The sequence below is a fragment of the Fopius arisanus genome, unplaced genomic scaffold, assembly GCF_000806365.1.
Source record: "Fopius arisanus strain USDA-PBARC FA_bdor unplaced genomic scaffold, ASM80636v1 scaffold00107, whole genome shotgun sequence".
NCBI lineage: Eukaryota > Metazoa > Arthropoda > Insecta > Hymenoptera > Braconidae > Fopius > Fopius arisanus.
Genome location: NW_011887846.1, coordinates 290,721 through 311,358, shown reverse-complemented (window position 1 = coordinate 311,358; position 20,638 = coordinate 290,721). Strand labels below are relative to the sequence as shown.

The 20,638-nt window shown below is 34.4% G+C and overlaps 2 protein-coding genes across 3 annotated transcripts; one reads left to right on the top strand and one right to left on the bottom strand.

The window, feature by feature from the left end:
* Nucleotides 1-1,149: 1,149 nt before the first annotated feature.
* Nucleotides 1,150-16,845, bottom strand: LOC105271325 (osmotic avoidance abnormal protein 3). Of its 2 annotated transcripts, XM_011312797.1 has the most exons (7): nt 16,732-16,845; nt 15,767-15,994; nt 15,062-15,133; nt 11,644-12,240; nt 8,651-9,559; nt 5,016-5,382; nt 1,150-3,719 (listed from the first exon to the last, which is right to left on the bottom strand). In XM_011312797.1, exons 3-7 carry the CDS (start codon nt 15,131-15,133, stop codon nt 3,460-3,462), a joined length of 2,205 nt encoding a protein of 734 aa, XP_011311099.1. In that variant the 5' UTR covers nt 15,767-15,994; nt 16,732-16,845; the 3' UTR covers nt 1,150-3,459. The 2 variants fall into 2 exon arrangements, with proteins under 2 accessions (XP_011311099.1, XP_011311097.1); XM_011312795.1 differs by lacking the exon at nt 16,732-16,845 and having other exon boundaries at nt 15,767-16,190.
* On the top strand, nt 16,434-18,664 carry Coa7 (Cytochrome c oxidase assembly factor 7). Its single transcript, XM_011312798.1, has 3 exons — nt 16,434-16,686; nt 16,763-16,897; nt 17,937-18,664. Exons 1-3 carry the CDS (start codon nt 16,587-16,589, stop codon nt 18,404-18,406), a joined length of 705 nt encoding a protein of 234 aa, XP_011311100.1. The 5' UTR covers nt 16,434-16,586; the 3' UTR covers nt 18,407-18,664.
* The last annotated feature ends 1,974 nt before the right edge of the window (nt 18,665-20,638 follow it).

Here is a 20,638-nt window from a genome sequence, read left to right as displayed (position 1 = left end):
GCGCAGTAGATCTCGTATCTTCATAAATGACAGTTAAGGTGGTTGTCGCGCTACAGTCTCTGTAAAAAGTTTATCCGCTGTAAAACGGGCCAGTTTAGAACACAATCTTTTAGCGGTATATAGTCTCACTTGATTGATTGCATTGTGCATGGATAGCTAAAGCATAACTATATATTTTCCATATTAACTATTTTCAATTATATAAATTTATGAATTTCCGATAATTATATTCCGTAAACCAAACGGTCAATCGATTTGATTTTTTTTTTCTGTATTTCCTCCTACGATGTATATTCCACGTTTTTTTTTATTTCTGAAACTGTCGAGCCGTTGATTTCTAAAAAATTCTAATCGGCAAAACTTCATTTAAACACGTGTTAAATCACTCGAATTTCAAAAATTTATATCTCAAGTTCAAAACGGTCAATTGCAAACGGAAAAGGCTCATTTTGTTGCTAATTTTTCAAACTATTCACCATAAAATTGTTAACGAAAACTGTCGAAAAAAAATTCTACGCGACAACAACCTTAATACGATAATTAGCAATAAATTTGAATTCTAGAACGTGTCATAGCGCTGAAAAAAGCTAAAAATTTGAATAGCTCTACGAAAAAGCAACTAAATCAGACACAACTGATGCCATTGCGAAGAGAAGAAAATATTCTTTAAGATGGTATATAAATATACCTATTTGTCTTTTTTGGTAATGGAGAGACGTTCAAACAAAATTTAAATTTAGGTAAAGTAACTTATTACTTACTACTTACTAATTTAGGTAAAGTAAAGGATTTTTTAAGAGTTTATTTGATGAGCTCTTTCAAATGAGTAGAGAATAGATCACCTCAACACCAAAGGAAGAGGGGAATTATTCTGAGAACCGAAGAGATAGCGAGTGTCAAGTACACGGATTATTTAATCAGGTACTAGGCAGAGGAGCCCTTTGGGGGTCCAGGCAAATTTGGTCTAACATATGTGTTCTTTCGATCCAAAACACTTTCCATATAAAAATGTGTGCTTTTGTCGTGTGATTAACGGCCAAGTAATTTTAAGCGCTTTAAGTTTGTGCATTTCCAAAAAAAAAAAATTTTAATTACCCCCAAAAATGGTTTTTTGTGAATAACTTGAAAACTACGCTAGATATGAAGAAAATGGTCGAATAATAACTTGAAGATCGAAAAATTCTGCATAAAAAATATATTTGGCATTTCATCCCTATTTCTTACCGTTTAACCCCTACAGCCATTCAAATCCTTCTTTCTTTCTTTGTTCTTGTAAATGGTCAATATTTTAATTTCTACGAATATTCTATACAATAATTTATGCAAAATTATTAACCATCGTTGTCATTAGTGTTAAATAATGTTGAATTTCTGTTTGAAATGATACCAGGCAAAAATGAATTTTATATTTTTCACTCTATATTTGTATTCAATAGTGACGAATGTAAGGGACTAAATATTTAACGATTATTTTAATTAATTAATCCGATCTTCCATTTATTGTTAACAATTAAACTTTGGTTTAAAGACTCGATATAATATAAGCTGGGTTGATTGTGGTAAATTTAATGTTGCTTGCTCGAGAGTTCGTCTCCAAGTGTCCTCAGTCACCAAATCGTCCAGGGTGTCAGGTCTACCCATTAGACAAGGCCCTTTGTCTATGGGGTTGGTCCACGTGTTGGGCTGTTTCGTATAAACAGCCTAAATGTTTCCATTATTCCCTCTGATCTGTCACAACAGGTCTCTTGTTCGTTTTAACATCGAAAATATTTCCAACACGAACATTTTTATTGACTGGAATTCTGATAAGTATGAACGATGATGGTTACGTTTTCTCTTTTAGCCCAAACAGACTCGAATGAATGATATCTTATATCACAACGTCACTTGAGGTCCAGGGTGCTGGATCCCTTTGTTAATTTAGTTAATTTTGCTATGGCATCGATGAGGTTAAGACATGTCTTCCGAGCGACTAAAGAAAAGTCTTTCATTCATGTTAATTTTGTGGTTACGTTATTAAATGTAAGAAGTAAAATTCTAAAGGGGTTTGAGAGTATATTTCAAAACACTCCACCTCAGTAAAATATCCTCTTCTATAATTTATACTGGTAAAAGTAACGGAGAGTTGGTTAACAATATATAAAATCAAGACAAACGCAAACAGAAATATATATCTCAGTTAATATTGGTTAAAGTAGCTGGATGTGCTCTCGGCCGAGGTGCTAGGCGAACTGCTCTCATCTCCACTTCCTAGTGGAGAAAAACTCCAACACATCATTCGTCATTCGGCATTTGTTTATTGTAAACAATAGCAGGCAAATGTCGCTCAGATCCAAAATTGTTTCTCGGAAGGTTTATACTAAGGCGCTGGTGGTCACCACACAGTCTTTGTCCCAAGTCCAATGAGTGTCCTATAACGCTTCGAGAATTTTTCCCCACATAAATTATCCCGTAATTAAAAAAAATAATTATATGCATTCAGAAGTAATATTTGTTGTTCGTCAATTTTTCTATTGTAAATCGACTGCATACGATACGATATAATTTCGTCATATGAACATTATTTCTTTCTTCTGCACGGAGAAAAATATTTTGTAAAGATCAACGGGAAGGATTGTTAAAACTTAATAGGTATTTGTTGATATTGAAAAACTAATGTTGAATTTCCACGACTGATTCATTGGTTTACAAATTTTTCGGCCTAGAAAAAGGAATAGTTCAGGGTGTGTGCAGGATACGTGCAGGTGGCAGAACTTTTCATAGATTGACTTTTTCCAGGATAAAATTTTCCTAAAACCACATGCACCTATTTTCTATGAATTTTCATTGAATTTTTTCCTCTGTAATTGCAGGAAGTGGGCAGTCGTCCCAGGAACACGCGATGCCCCTGAAATTGCAATGCTCTTTAGAGAACTCATGGATTCATAATAATAATAACAATAATCAGAGGTTTGAAAAAACTAAAAAGAAAACCCAAAATCTTTGGCAAATATCTTAAATTTATGTACCGACATACAACAATATTTTCATCGAAAAAGAAACACTCGAGTCGTTGAGGTGAGATAATTACCCTCGTAAAACGATAAAAGTACCACAAAAGGACATGAATATCTTGTAATCAAGCACTTGTTTGTTCATTCATGGAATTTTTTGCACCTCTCCGATGGAAATTCTCACTTAGCACTTGTTTACGAAATCGTTAATAATTTTCTTTGAAGCCTGACAGATGGATTAAACAACGATTCCCCGAAGTGCGATTGTAGTCTGACCTTTGGAGGAATAAAAATCATCTCCAAAGAGATTGATGATTGAATTGTTGCTGGATAAAAAAATATGAAAAAATAATTGTCTCTTGGATTTAGCAAACTTTCTTAGCAGACGTAATGACTTTCACTGGAGTCCGTCGAGAACATATCGTAAAAATTGATATGAGCGCCGATCTTTCGCGTCGTAGTCTCGTCAGGAGGTCATTCTGGAGGGCAATGCCTCGAGGATTCGTGGAGGTATTTTCTTGGATTGGCTGGAGGTGATGGACCTGCTGGCGGTGTCCTGGACCAGCCAGGAATTGAAAGAACCTATTGGACGTCCCATTACATGGCTGGGAATTTTTCCTGGTGCCTCCACTGCTGGAGCACTTGACTGAAGATTCAGGGCATTCAGCTGCAGATAATTGTTGGAGTCGTCTGAACCACCGGATTTACTCAGTCTCCCATTTGCTTCTAGAACATAGGCAGACAAAATCATCAACTTATATTCCTTAATAAAAAAACTCACGTAACATTTCGTGCCGCTGTTTTATTCTGCTAAAGTATCATATATTATAATAATACCGTTTCAAAGAAATTAAATATGATGATATAATCCATGTAATATATTATACATGGGTGAGTCCACGGAAATAGTGATTATCACGAAATTACTCTTTTCATTATCATTACAAGACAATACCTGGTACCAAGGGAGCAATCAGTACTGAATGACCAGATATTTCCTTGAACATTCTTGAAGACGAATAACTTTTCTGAATATGTCATTAACCAATCGGTGCTGCGATGTTCAAGAGTATTTATGTGAGTACCGTGTCTTAAATAATGCATTTATACATTTTCTCCACGATAACACACACCATACTCGGAATTGACATACGAAACGTGCCGTCACATGTTTCTTATTTATTTCATGGAAATTTAATAATTTTCTACTACCGTCCTCAAGAAATATCTCAAAACGTACTGTCAATGTCAGTACCGTGACTTTCTGAAAATGTTTTCTAGATGCAATACTGATTGACATAGGTACTTAAAAATTAGTACACTCGGAGAGTACATCAATATCTTTCTATCATATTCTACTAATTCGTCTGCGACCGCTCGGCTGAGGCTTGAGAAGCGCATCCGAATGGCCATTGTGGCTGACATAGATATTCCTATTTCTGTCGAATCACCCATATACTCTATATATATAACAAAAAAAAAAGAAAATAAAATAGACATCAAATATTGAATTTAAATTGAATTAAATATATATTTTTTATATACTAGCTATGCGCGCCAAATCGTCCACGTATGGGGTGTTATCATTGGAATATATATTTATTTATATATTTCCAATGTAATATATACATATATAGAATTTCAAAAAGAAAATAGAAAAAAGTCTAAAAATTTATATAAAAAAAATAATTTAAAATTTAATGAATTATATTAAATTCATATATTATATTACTATATAAATAATATATATTATATATATATATATCATATTATATAGATATATTTTGATATGCATAGCGCCAAAAAAAGCTGACAAAAAACGTTACATGCTTTTTTTTAAAAGGGAATGTATACTATATATTATAATCTCACACTTCTTAAGGGAACGCCTATACTTACTAAAAGACCAAAGACTATATATTATAAATATAATTGAAAAATTGAAAACTAAAAAGCCGAATTTTCAAATTATTTCTAAAAACAATTGCTAATTGAATTGAAGAAATTGAAGAGAATATTCACCAAATGTCTTGGCCTCTCTAGCTCTAGCAAGTAGTTCATCAATTCTATTTCTCTTGAAATAAGTGCCAACAATATCCTTTCTTTCGTTATGACTGATATCATCATCACTGCTCTTATCATCGCTGTTATTATTGTGATCTGGTTTTGATCTTGTGTCAAGGGGTGGTGGAGGTGGCAGTGGAATTCTTGATGATGTATCTGGCAATCTCCATCTAGCTAATTCATCGCACCAACTAGCTGCACCACGTACAGCGGCTAAATCACGGAGGGGACATCCAGGACGCAGATGTGGTACCATAGCTTCGGATATCTGCGTTGCCAGCAACTCTCGTCGTAAAAGTTCACGACGTTCCGCATCCCAGGATGCCTGAGGCCATTGCAAAATAACGGAACAACAGTCATTTCCTTTTACACGGATTTTGGTAACGGTATTTTGTCCTATTCCCATCCAATCACTCCGCATTTATCCAATTAATATTATAAATTACTATTATTTTCATTTCATTTTACTGGTAAATTAAACAATCCACGTGGAAAAATTTATATTTTTTAAAATATTTCTTCTTATATCATTCATTCAGTTTATATACCAAAATATATTTTGTGATATTTGTTTTTGTCAGTTTTTATTATATTTTTGAATGTGCAAATTTAATTATTAGTTTGATTGATCCAATTTTCTTTGTTTATGAATAATTTAAAAAAAGTATTTAATGAGTTATTTGAGAAATTATTAAATGAATCTTTGTCTTTATGAAATAAATAAAAGGAATTCTTCAAAGAATTCTAATTGTAAAATTCTATTTATTGATGACAAATGATTTGTAATTTATCCAATTAATAATGTAGATTATATAATTTTATTTATATAAAGATTAATAAATGAAATTCAAAGAATATTTCAATGAAAGATTTTCGAAAAATTTGCGTTCAAAATTTTAAAAAAATGATACTATTTTGTTTATAATTAAATGATGAAAAGAATTATTAAATCTGCTACTTAAATCGATTGAATAATGATATGTGTTAACAAAGGACTCTACACAATATTTAAATAAAATAATTAAGATTCGAGAAATGAAAACAAAACATCATTTGCATTAACAATGACACAAACAATAATTATCCATGAATATTTCGGCGAGTCATTGGAAGGGACTAGGAAGCGTCGGCAGATAATGAGATGGCGGAAATAATTCACTGGTAATGACACATGAAAAACCTCGAATTACGAATGAATTTTTTATCAACGTCCACTTCTTCATTACAAATAATTCCAATGTCATAGCATAATTGACGAAAAGATCGAAGAGGTTTTCTCCACGTGGTGAACACTCCGAAAATATCTCGAGGCTAAAATATTTTTGCAACTTCCCCTTTAATTCTCCAAACTGTCGTCAATTGAAAAAATTCATTCGCTTCATTAAATTATGAATAAATTACTGCATGTTTTCCGAAATGAGAAGATACAGAGAAAAAAACTCGTAATTCCAGTTTCATTCACGAGAAAAAAAAAAGCGCTGAATCATTGAAAAAAATTGAATAATTGGATTCATCTTCCATAAATTACGACATCATCGAATAAATATAATTCGAATGGATATTTGTTTTCCAGATTATAATTTTTCATTAATTTATGGTTGTCGAAATTATTCATTACTCATTGATTAATTAGTTTTTTTTAATCTAGTTATATAGACATAAGAAAAATTTATAAAAGTTCTGGTTATGATATTTAAACAAATTGGAAAATTAAACGATAAATATTCAATGGAATAAATATTTTTGTGTGTTTTAAAATAAATTAAATATAATTTATATAATATAATAATATAATATAATATTTATATAATAGTAATATGAATTGAAGATTAAAAAAAAAAATTCATATTAAATCAGAATCATAAAAATCTAAACGAAAAGTATAAAGATCGCTAAACGATTCATAATGATTTATTAATTATCTATTAATTATCATTTCTATCTGTATCATTTAATTATATGTTTACGCATCTTCTTCACATTCACTAAATTTTATAATTAATTCTCTCTAGTTTGTATAAACAAAAAAAAATCGTATTTATTATTCAATAAAGAAAAAGAGAAATTAGTAAAATTGAAATGCCGGTCGATAAATAATAATCTGTTGATTAAAACGATAAAAATATGAATACAGGATATGAAATAATGGAGAAAATTAATAAAATAAGAATTAAGTGAAATAGAATAAGATAATATTTTCCGTATCTATTTTTTATTTGGTAATCTATCAAGATGTGAGGATAATTAAAATTAAAATTAAATTGCACATCAATATATGTTACGTCCGCATGAAAAGGGCCCATTCTGGCAGTATTGACAGACTTACGTGATCAAACCATAATTTTAAGTTACATGCACGAAAAGAAATATATTCAATAAAAATTGCAGAAGTAACTGAGAAAATTTATGGGGCGGTGTTGTAATTTTTCACTGAAAATTCAGACAAAAATTACTGAAAGTTCTAGAAAAGTTCCGAATTAATTTCGTGGAATTTTCCTTAACGTTTTAGCTCCAGAATTACGAAAAATACGTAATGTGTGGGAAAAATTTAGACGCTCAATGAGGGCTGGTCAATAAACAGTTGAGGGCAATGAGGGCCTTATTTTACTCCACCCGACACCTCGGGGTTTTCATCTGGAAAACATTTGGGACACTGGCAATGCAGACTGTAGCCTGATTCATAAACAAAGAGAACTTGGGCCTAAGGTCCCCGAAACGGAAAATCCATCGGACAGTTCGAGTCTCAACCCGAATGAGATCACATCGCTCCGCACTAAATATTTTCTGACATATTATACTAAACCTTGTTATTAAAGTTTTTTAAAGTAATGTTTATTGTATTTCGATTGTTTAATATCGGTAATATTCTCACGAGGAGAATAAAAATATTATATCACTTTTAGAGAGTAGTTTTTATTCTCTACAATAATCAGTACTCAAAAACTTATCATGTAATAAACCCACATAAAACACATAATTCTCAAGTGCTACGTCCAAAGGACAAAGTGGGCCCTTTTTAATTTGTCATTAAATAAACGCAAATAATACTTCTAATGAAAATAGAATGATAAAATTTCCGGGATTCGTCGAGGAAGATTCTAAACTTTGTTCTGAAGTGGTACAAAAAATTGAAGAATCTGGAGCAAAATTAAAAAAACTGCGTTATCCCAAACAATAAAATGAGCAAAGTGGGCCCTTACCATGCGGATGTCCACACATGATATATTCTTTCATTATTGCAAAAAATATATCAATTTGAAAAATTTGAGGAATTTGAGGAATTTTGAAAATGAAATTTTTATCTTGCTGATTACGTTTCTCATTTTTTTCACTTTCTGCCATTGAAATCAAATCATGAAAAGAAAACGTATTGTTTTTGTTTATTAGTAAAAAAAAGTAGTTTTAAAATTTATCAGAAAAACTAAAAATTATTACAAACAAAAACATGACCCTATTTTAAATGGAGACGTAATCTTCACAGAAGGAGTTCCAAATTCAACGAATAGAATGATAACATGACAGAATGCGTGAAAAGAGGAAACGATTTTTCCCCAGGAAAGTAATGAATTAAAAAAGGTGATAAATAAATTCACCTGCAGATCAAGCGCCTCAGCCTCGAGTTGTTTATTCCTCTTGGCCATCCTCTTGAGGGCATCCTCAGTGGTCCTGAGCTGTCCATAAACTTCAAAAGCCCCTCCACTGCCTTCCTGTGCACTTTTTTCAAGAGCTGTAGCAATAATTTCCAGTCGGCGACGCCTCCTTTCCCTTCTCCTCCTCAACTCAGCATCACCCTGAGCTTCTCCACCGATTGTGAGCCGCTCAAGACGCCTCATAACTTCCCTCTTAGCAGCTTCCCTCTTCTTCCGTCGTTTCTCATCGATTTCCCTGGTGGTGGTTGTCCAGACTTTACCCTCAAAACTCTCCCTTCCAGTCTCATATCTTTCCCTGAGGGTCTCGAGCTCCTCTCTGAGCCTCTGAGCCGAGATGTTTGAGTCCTCACACTCTCTCTTCAGCTTCTCCACTTCCTCGTTATAACTTGACAAATTGCTGATGGAGGATGATTGGATTTCCTCGTCATCGTCAAAGTCTCGAGCACCTTCTAAAAGTTTCTTGAGCCTCTGGAGCTCAAGCTGGTACTGCCTCAAGAGGGCGTCCTTCGGGTCCTCGTTCACCACCGGTTTATTTTTTATGCATCTCGCCCTGGCGGCATACCTCAGGGTGCTGAGTGTCTCCTCTCCGTTGTCATCTGAGGGACTGATGCAGGCGATCATCAGAGTCCTGGCATTCCCTCCTAGGCTGTCTCTCAAAAGTCTCGTGAGTTTGCTGTCTCTGTATGGCACGTGCCGTCCATTACCAGCAGCCAGGGCACTGATGACATTCCCCAGGGCTGATAAACTCAGGTTGATACTCGCTGCCTCTTTTAATCGGTCTCCAGCAGCTCCAGTCCTCGACTGTCTCTCCGAACCCGCGAGATCCACCAGGTGAAGACGTCCCCGTCGCACCTGAATTTTTAGAGGATGCGATCGGCTCTATGAGAATTTATCTTTGACAAAATATATATCGGTAGAAATATATTGTACAATCTTATCCTGGAACGAATTATCTCCAACTTCATTGGAAGACAAATGGACCCGCGTTATTTAAGGTTCCTGTAAAATTTTTGTTTAAGGTTGTTGTCGCGCGACAGTCTCTGTAAAAAGTTTATCCGCTGTGAAACGGGCCAGTTTAGAACACAATCTTTTAGCGGTATATAGTCTCACTTGATTGATTGCATTGTGCATGGATAGCTAAAGCATAACTATATATTTTCCATATTAACTATTTTCAATTATATAAATTTATGAATTTCCGATAATTATATTCCGTAAACCAAACGGTCAATCGATTTGATTTTTTTTTTCTGTATTTCCTCCCACGATGTATATTCCACGTTTTTTTTTATTTCTGAAACTGTCGAGCCGTTGATTTTTAAAAAATTCTAATCGGCAAAACTCCATTTAAACGCGTGTTAAATCACTCGAATTTCAAAAATTTATATCGCAAGTTCAAAACGGTCAATTGCAAACGGAAAAGGCTCATTTTGTTGCTAATTTTTCAAACTATTCACCATAAAATTTTTAACGAAAACTGTCGAAAAAAAATTCTACGCGACAACAACCTTAACAGTTTTCGTTAAAAATTTTATGGTGAATAGTTCAAAAAATTAGCTACAAAATGAACCCTTTCCGTTTGCGATTGACCTTTTCGAACTTGAGATATAAATTCTTGAAATTCAAGGGACTTAACACGTGTTTACATAGAGTTTTACCAATTCGAATTTTTAGAATATCAATGTCTCGACAGTTTTCGAAATAAAAAAAAACATGGAATATATATCGTGGGAGGGAGTACAGAAAAAAATCAAATCGATTGACCATTTGGTTTACCTGATATAATTATGGAAAATCCATAAATTTATATAATTGAAAATAGTTAATATGGAAAATATATAGTTATGCTTTAGCTATCCATGCACAATGCAATCAATCAAGTGAGACTATATACCGTGTAAAGATTGTGTTCTAAGCTGGCCCGTTTTACAGCGGATAAACTTTTTGCAGAGACTATGGCGAGACAATAACCTTAAGACGCCTACCGAATACAATCCTACTCAGATCAAATTATATAGAAGATTGTAAAAGATAAATCTAGCGAAAGACAAAAGAAAAAATGTTCATAGAAAACGGGCAAGCGTCTCATTTCCTCCCAGTGAATTTTAAGGCGCGCGTTTTGACAAATATTTCGCCCAAAACGATAATTCTGTGCAAAATTTCAGATCTTTATCTTCATTCTCTGATGTTTAATTATTAAAAAACGTGTTTTTTCAATTTTATTATTTTTCGATACAAAAAATTACTTTAAGAATGTCTTCAATGTATTGGGGAAGGTAAAAGAATTGCTTGAAATTCTGACATAATGTTTTCGAAGCGATAATAGATGCCTGAATAAAATATGAGATTGATTGTCAGCGCTGTTTGTGGTTATTAATTATTAGTTTTCAATTAACACGGCCTCTTATGAGGAAAATATGAATTTCTGTAAATATACTCCAAAATATAACATTTTGTTGAAAATTTGGAAATTTGCTATTGAAGCAGATATATATATTTTTCAGAATGTTTTCAGATTTTTAAAACAATTTTTAGTATAAGAAAAAACATAAAATTAAAAACACGTTTTTTAATTATTAAAAATCGGGGAATCAAGATAAAGATCTAAAATATTTTACAGAATTATTATCTTGGGTCATGAATATGTCAAAAAATTGGTGCCTTGACTACTACACCCTTTATACAGCATTCCCCATATCGTGATGTCTGGAATCGTTGGACAGCATTCTGTACTAGGTGGGAAGATCATCAGGATAATTCTCGATATAATTTTACAAGAAAAATTTACTGAAAAAATGTATAGTCCAGACCAGCACTTGAACCGGAAATAAATTGACGGGATATATTGGCAGAAGATAAAATGGCGGGTAGCGAAAAATGGAGGGAAATATTTTGACAATTGAATATTTTCTGATATGAATCTTTAAATAATTTACCGCAGCTCCTGTCTTTTGTGTGTCCTCCCCCATGGCCAGTGCCTCCAATGAAATGGTGAGGACAGCATGACTCCTCGAGGATGTGGCATTCATTTTGGTGGCAGCCAAGGCTCTTCTCCTATCCCCCTGCTCCACTAATCTAGCGCATTCGGTAGCATCCTTGACAGTCACCTCTCGAAGTCCTCCAGCAACATAAGTCCCTCTCGACGGGTCCTCCTTCAGTTGAAGGACACCCTCCACCTGATTATCCTGCAAAAGATCCCGCAATCTCTCGTTGTAGATCTCCAGGTACGATAGCAGTGCCAAATATCTGGTGTCAGATGAAGACGTCGATGTCGCCTCGAAGATGTGCTCCAGGGTTTTCTCCACGAATCCGTGCATCGTGTGCGATTTTCCACAGCCTGTCTGGCCATATGCAAAAACTGTTCCATTGTATCCTTCAAGGACTGCCTCAACGACAACTGAACCCACGTCTTCGTACACTTTCTCGGTGGTGCTGTCTGGACCAAATGCCGCGTCGAATTGATACGACTTTCCACCACCTGTTGAACCCTCGAGGGTGCAGGTCTTCGCGATTGGATCCACCGATACTATATTCTAGGAAGCAATTAAAAATATAAATATTATTTTTTTATTAAATATTAATTTAAATATTCATTTTTTTATGAGGACGGGGCTTTCAAATATTCGTATGGAGAGATAACAATAATAGAATCGGCATTATTATTATTATTATTATTATTTTTTTTAATGAGATCGCTGAACGATCCACGAGGGTTCCGACTTCACCTCGAAGACCGCCCAGCAAGCTAAGCGATACAAACTTTTCCTAATCGCCCTACAGTAGTGCTCCCTTCAACCGAAGGGTGAGCTCTACTGTAGTCCAGAATCATGCTGTCTAAGTAGACGGAGGGATCCAAGAATGGCGGCCTTCTGCATTTGGCCAGCTAACATGAAGGCTTGCCGCCTACATACAGGGATGTTGTTCAGCACAAATATGAACGATTCTTTCATTCCCTCAAGAGATCCAATTATCAGGACAACCAACTTTACTTTAAATCCCCGATTTATGTGACGTAGCTCAAACAAGAGTGGCTGGTATTTGAGCCGCTTCTCCTCTTCTTTCACTGTAATGTTGCTCTCATCCGGAGCTGAGAACTCAATGACATAGATGATTTTGTCATCAAAATCGAAGAGGACGATGTCAGGTTTCGTCGCAACGATTGGTCTGACAGTTGCGAACGAGAAGTTCCAGTAAATCTTACACCTCTCGTTCACATTATTATTATTATTATTATTATTATTATTATTATTATTATTATTATTATTATTATTATTATTATTATTATTATTATTATTTACTCGTGAATGAGATCGCTGGATGAGCCTGGAGGGCTCTGCGTCGCCTCAAACACCACCCAGCAAGCTAAGGGATACAAACAACTCTTAATCGCTCTGCAGTAGTGCTCCCTCCACCCATAGGGTGAGCACTACTGCAGTCCGGAATCATGATGTCTAAGTAGTCAAAGGGACCCATGGATGAGAGCCTTTTGCATCTGGCCAGCCAATATTAAGGCATTGTGCCTACTGGCTAGAATTATCTCAGAGACAAAGGACTGTTTCATGCCGCCCAGACAGTCAATGATCAGAACGATCAGCCTGAGCCTAAACCCGCGGTTCACCTGGCGTAGCTCGATGTCAATGAGGACGATAACAGGCTTCGATGCGACGACGCGCCTGATAGTCGTAAGCGAGAACTTCCAGTAAATCTTACACCTCTCATTCACGATAACGGACTCAATATTTGGCACTTGCTCTCTACCTATTAGGAGGGGGATATAGACAAAGAACGGAATGGAACGGACTCCATATCTCTTGGAGTATTAACGCTAAATCGGCGTCCGGCCTATTCCATAAAAGTATCGCTGATGGTTTTTGTTATTATTATTCTTATTGTTGTTGTTGTTTTTGTTACACGGGAAAATATTTTTAGAAGATTTTGACATAATAGATTTTATCATCGAATTAATGAATTTTAGGTTTATCATTAATCGCAAGAAAAAGTTATTCCATTTCAGAATTTCAAAGAACTTTTCTGGAATAAATCATTGGAATACATTTGCAAAAAGAAACAGTTCTCTCGTTTTCTCCTTATTAAAAGAAAGACAACCATAAATTTTTAGATAAATCGTTTTATCGCTTCAATATATTGCACTTTTGTTAAATAATTTATCGTATAAACTATCAATTTCACGTGAAAGTGTAAGAGGAATTTTTTGTAGACGATGAACTTTTGTATAACATGACATTCTGATATTTTTCCGTATAACAAATGGCTTTGGAGTGAATGAAGGTGAAATCTGTGGAGAATTGAAATTATTCCGTTTTACTGCGGATTTCTTTTATCTTTTCTGAATAATCTAGAGCAAGTTAATATCGATTAATTGATCGGGTTATTTTTCTCGGTTGGTCACTTCATAAACGATTCTGTTTGCGTAGGAGTTTACATCGGAGACATTTGAGTTCTTGTTAGGCGCTTTTACCCAGTGATAATTAATAAATCGATTCATTAATTATTCAGATGCGCTCTAGGCTGTCGATTTCGGGGGAATCGATTGCTCTTCGTTCAGTTTTTTTTTTCGATAGCAGGGGAAACCCTTCGATCAATGTGTGTTAATGAAATGATTGGAATGGAATATCTGAATATTAATGGCATAATTAAATGATGAGGGGAAAAATGTAATATTGCGAAAGCTCAATCGCGCATGTTTTGACTTTACTGTCGCCTAGCACCCGCTCTATCGCTCGATATATAAAATGACGATTTTTTTACCTGACGATGACGATTTCATTGCACCCCACAATGGACCGCTTTAATTAATTCCGTGTGGATTAAAAAATTTGGGAGAAACACTTAATGAATTCGTTTGACAATTCTATTGGATTTTTGTTTAAACATTCAATTCTAGTTCAAAATAATCGATAGAATTCGATTTTTCTTTATAAGTTATTTTATCAAAATATTTTCTGTACGATTTTCAATTTTTTTAAAACTCTTTTTTCTTCATGACAAGAAGATGAAAATAGAAATAAAAAAATTGTGGGAGTTGAGGTTCAAGAGATTCTGTGGAAAATATCTAAAGTGAAAATAGAAAAATCAAGTAGAAATTAAAGAAAAAAGGAAAATCGAATTCGATTGCATTTTTTTAGTGAATTTTTATAATTTTGGATTGAACATTTCAGGAGAGATTGAATAAAATTTTATAATGAATTCGTTACATATTTCTCGAAATTCATTGAAGTCTTAGTGCTTTCAAGGGATTTAATGGACAGTAAAAAGTTTAATCTATTAAAAAGAATAATTTAAGTGATTAAAATAAAAAAAAATTATTTTGCCTCGGAATTTTGAAGGACTCACCTGACAGCCAGAGGACTTCTCCCTCTGGTTCATAGGTCTGCACCTCACAGCGACCTTCACTGATTCACTCATCTGCAACACGTGGCACAGAATTTAGGTCATGACATTTGAAATTCAGGCTTGAGTTCAATTAAAAATAATTACTAGGTCATACAACATTCCACTAGATTTTTTCGGCACACGAACATGAGTCGATTGATCTCTTCTCTGAGTTTTTCCGAAATATCGCCGAGACAAAGAAAAATTCGAAATTTTTCATAACAACCTTTTTTTTAGAGCGAATCGCGAGCTATAAAAAAGGTCATTATGAAAATTCCGCGAACTCTCTTAGTTTCACGGATATCTTCAAAATCTAATCTTATCGGAGAATCAACTCCTTGTTCCGAAAAGTTTTTCCGAAATAACTCCAAAATTAAGAGAATTAATGAAATTATCATTGGAACCTTTTTTGTAGAGCTAACTTCGAGCTCCAAAAAAGGTCATTACAAAAATTTCGATATCTTCCTTAGTTTCGAGTATATCTTCTGAAAGCTGATAGAAGACGTGAATCGATTGATTTTTCTTCAATTTTTAAGGAAAATTGGGAATTTCGTACATGAAAATTATTAATAACTATTTATTCTCTCCAAATTGACTCGACCTTGAAAAAATCGAAGCATTGAATCACGAGAATATGACTCGAGGTCCAACTGTTTTTGTACTCACGCTATCAGACTTCCGGTCGAGAGATCAAGGGATAGATAAGCCGTGGCCTGATGACCGAGTCTTCAGCTCCGGACACAAACAATCCCCTCGCAAATTATTTTCAAGTGATTTTATTATCATCTATGAATTGCAGATTTATCATTGTCCATTGGAGCCATTGGTGACGCAAATTCACATCGATATAATCTACAAAGATTTTAAATGCGCAGGAAACATCACTGTTTGCACCTGAAATATTAATGAACTCGCCGGTTGTTAAGACGCATTGAATCACAATTTTTAAAAACTCCTCACAATTTTTCCCCGATTTTAACTTTTAATTTCAGGGACCGCAGTTGATTCTAGGTGGAAATTATTCAGGTGTCTCTAGAGGTGTCAATAATACTAGAGAATAGCAAATGGTACTGAAAGTAGAACACGACACCCTGACCGAGCTTTCAGGGGAAAACTACCCCTTGTTGAACGTTTATTCCGATTTATTTCACTTGCGCAAGCCCATCATTTTCAAATACAACGATATGCGCGCGCTTATTCTCGAGTTACAACTAGATTCACTTGCTCCAATCATTATTCTCATAAATAAAATACGATTCAACCTCGCGCCCACAAAATAATATTCTTAATTAGCATCACTTTACTCGTACCTATGTGGCAATTAATAACGGTAATTACAGCAAATGAATCAGAAACTGTTAAAACTGTTTTGTAATTGGCGCCAGTCATGCGCACTTCAATGGAAAAAGCCATTGAATTCTGAGAATGCGAGAAGAGGAATTGATTTGGTTTATTATTCATTAGAAGACGGGACATAGTTGTGGTCATGGCGTTTAATTTTAAGAGCGAAGAGGATGTGAAGGCGTATCTCAAAAATATTTACATGGAATATCGATTTGGTTGTGAGAGTGAAAAAAATGGAAATGGTGAGTGCAAGAATGAGACAGTCTAACCTATTTGTGTTGGTTTACCATTAATTAATTGAATAAATTTTTGTCACAGCTTGTCATCTCTTGGGGGATTACAATGAAGGAATTAAACGAGATATTGAGACGGCAGCTAATATTTACAAAGCTAATTGCGACGAGAGAAATTGGCCCAGAAGTTGCGCAAAATTCGGAGGATATGTAGCTACAGGTAAAATAGGAAATTTTCTGAGGGTTATATCCACTGAGTTTTGAATTTCGCGGGGTTTTTCAACGGGGACAATCGGAGAAAAATTGAATGAATTGTAAAAATTTAGGGGAATTCCTTTATCAACTAACTATCGATTCATGGTTTAAATTTGAGATTGATTGACAACTCCCTTCTGTGGTTATTATTAATTATTAAAGTGAAAATTTGAAAATAAAAATTTCTGTAAATATAATCCAAAATATAAACTTTTGTTGAAATTTGGAAAATTTACTATTGAAGCAGATATAAAACGATGGTAAAAAGTTCCTGACGATTGACTGAAATTTAATTTCATTAATTTGTATAAACAATATAATACATATTCATAAAATCAAATACAATATAATAATTGTCTATTGCCATTACCTCAACTGATTAACGAATTATAGAAAGGGTCATAAACTTTTGTTCTGACTATGTTAGACTTTCACCTGGGGTCAAAATTCAGAGTTCCAAAGTTTTTATATTTCCGGATTTAGAAAATATTTATTTCTGTGTTGCTGTGGAACCTTTCCTTTATGTTTTTTCCAAAATACGTCTGGTGACCCGAGAGAGTCAAGAAAGAAAAGTCCAAGGGTTGAGGGTGGAAGGAGAAATTATATTGCCCTCTCGAGAGGAGTTTAACAAGGGCCTCACTAGTAATGTTTAGTTAGTTCGTTGTAAGTCTTCGTTCAAAAAAGTATCTTTTAACTGTCTAGACTCTAGAGTCTAACAATTTTTAATAATAATTTTCAGTCTAGAAAATACTCCAAATGTTTATTTATTTCGATCTCCATGATCCAATATACTATCCGTGCAGAAGATCCTTAAGAGGAACGTTCTTAATAATCTCGTTCTTGAATTTCGTTCTTACCGGAACGCTCTGAATATTTTCGTTCTTAATTTAATTGCTTGTGAGAACCTTCTTTTGTGGTTAGGTTCTTCGACCGAAGCACGAAACACGAAGAACGCGTTCTCAAACCGTTTACTACTCCTAATTTCTTATCAATTTCTGATGTAGGAAAAGGCTGCGAGAAAGATTACGTAGAGGCCTTCAAATACCTGGAGAAAAGCTGTACCCTGAACGACCCGAAGGGTTGCGTTCAGGCAGGGACTCTGGCTACAGTAAAAAGCGTGAACCTCGAGGAAGACAAGGTCAAACAAATAAAGAAGGGGATGGAAATGTTCAAGAAGGCCTGTCACGAGTATAAGGAAGAGCCCGGTTGCTTCCTCCTAGCTAGCATCTACATGGGAGGCCTCAAAGAGTTTATAGAACCTGATTTAAGAAAGGCATACAAACTCAATTTCAAATCCTGCGAAATGGGAAATCCTTTTGCCTGCGCCAATCTCTCCCAGATGCACGCCAGAGGCGAGGGAGCACAGAAGAATGAAAAAATGGCTGATACTTTTAAAGAACGAGCTCTAATACTCCATAAAGAACTTGCAGAACTTCAGAAGCAACTCCAGTTCCAACAGGGCATCAAAACGTGATCCCATCTTGTTTTCTAGGTGCTAAATGCGAGTCTAAATATCGAAAATATTTAGGGAGGATTTTCCAAAAACGTCAGGAGCCAATTTTTAAACTTCAGATGAATGTTTTAGTTACACTAGTCATGTAATTAAATTTAATCAGTTGATCAAAAAATTCAATAGTAAATATTTTTTCTATAAACCTCTTTGCTATTTTGACCACGTTCAATGAATTTGTGCATGGAAATGAAATACATGAGTGTTTGCGGCGATAACAGATGTCATTATGGTTTTTATTTAAATAATTACTTTTTTTCAAATCTTGATACATAAATTTTGATACATTATCAGTAATGGCCGTTGATGAAATCGATAGAATTGAAAATCTGAATAGTATTGTTGTTCTGTAGTGGATTTGGGTATTTTGTAATACGAGAACGAACGCACGTTGCAGTGCGCTGTAATTATAAAAATCGTGATTAAAAATTGTTAATTTAAATGAGTTCCAAATTCAAATTAGCCGCTTCAAACGACTGAACCAATGAGGAATAAGCGTAACAGACTTTCGAGATATCGATAGTCTCGATGTTTATCCTTTTTAGAATAGGATAAAAATGGTTAATTTAAATGAGTTCCAAATTCAAATTAGCCGCCCCAGACGACTGAACCAATGAGGAATAAGCGTGACACAGTTTCGAGCTATCGATAGTCTCGATGTTTATCCTTTTTAGAATAGGACGAGAACGAACGCGCGCTATAGTGCGCTGTAATTAAAAAAAATCGTGATTAAAAAGTGTTAATTTAAATGAGTTCCAAATTCAAATTAGCCTCCTCAGGCGAGTCAACCAATGAGGAATAAGCGTGACAGAGTTTCGAGATATCGATAGTCTCGATGTTTGTCCTTTTTAGAATAGAGAAATATCATATGATGTATTAATAGCAACGATTATAACAGATTTATTTCTCATAGACAATTCTCGATTATCGGAAAATCTTCGGGAAAATCTGCCCCAAAAAATCTCTCCGGGCATAAAATCCCTGGAGACAAAATCTTATTGAACGGGATTCTCTTCTGAAAATGACTGTTAGCACAAAGCCGCAAGGTCTCTACACAATACCATAATATAAAAAATTCCTGAAAAATAGAAACGCCCGCAAAATTTATTTTCATTTAGTTTCACATTTCACATTAGGTAGGAAAGAAACCAGGATAATTCCCGATATAATTTTCCAAGGAATTATTTCCAGAGATTTATGTCAGAGATTATTCGGGGAGGTTTTTCCGCTTACAACAATTCTCTACGTGTCACCTCGACAACAGGTATACAACGGAAATAGGGAGGGATAAGGGGTGATTACAAGATGCGTCAATTATGTAATTTTTGCGTTCGGATATGTTTCTAAATTCGATATAAATCAGATAAAAATATATTAGAATTGTAAAGAAGTCATTGAGACTTAAAATTGTGGACAATATATCATAACATCGAAAGCTACGATAATTAGCAATAGACATGAATTTTAGAACGTGTGATACCGTTGGAAAATCAGATACAATTAATCAGATTTGAGAAACCAAAAATGGTTCAATATATCTATAGTATATAAATATTCTTATTCATTCACTTCGGAAATATTGAAAAATACGATTTTGAAATCCGATTTTCACGTTCAAAATGCGACAACTCCATGAAAAAGGATGAGAATCACATAACCCTCGTAATTGTTCAAAGTTTATTGAATGAGCTTTTAAATCAGTCCATAATCAATTGTGATTCCGGCAAATTTTCATCTGTTTCTGCACATTTTTGTGATGAAATTGTTTTTTGTGTTTTATTTGTGAAGTCTGTTTAGTTGAGGTGTTTCTATAACTCTCGGTCGAGAAAATCGAATCATTCATATGTCATTTTGAACATTATTTATTCTCCTTTGGAGAGGTGCAATGGTAATTATGATTCAATTGAATACTCATCAAATGATAGCATATTGTTATGATTTTTTTATATTTTTACGCCCTAAAACTTATGGTTTCTGGCATATGTAGTGTAAGAGACTAAATATTTAACGATTATTTAATTAATTAATCCGATCTTCCAGTTATTGTTAACAATTAAACTTTGGTTTAAAGACTCGATATAATATGAGCTGGGTTGATTGTGGTAAATTTAATGTTGCTTGCTCGAGAGTTCGTCTCCAAGTGTCCTCAGTCACCAAATCGTCCAGGGTGTCAGGTCTACCCATTAGACAAAGCCC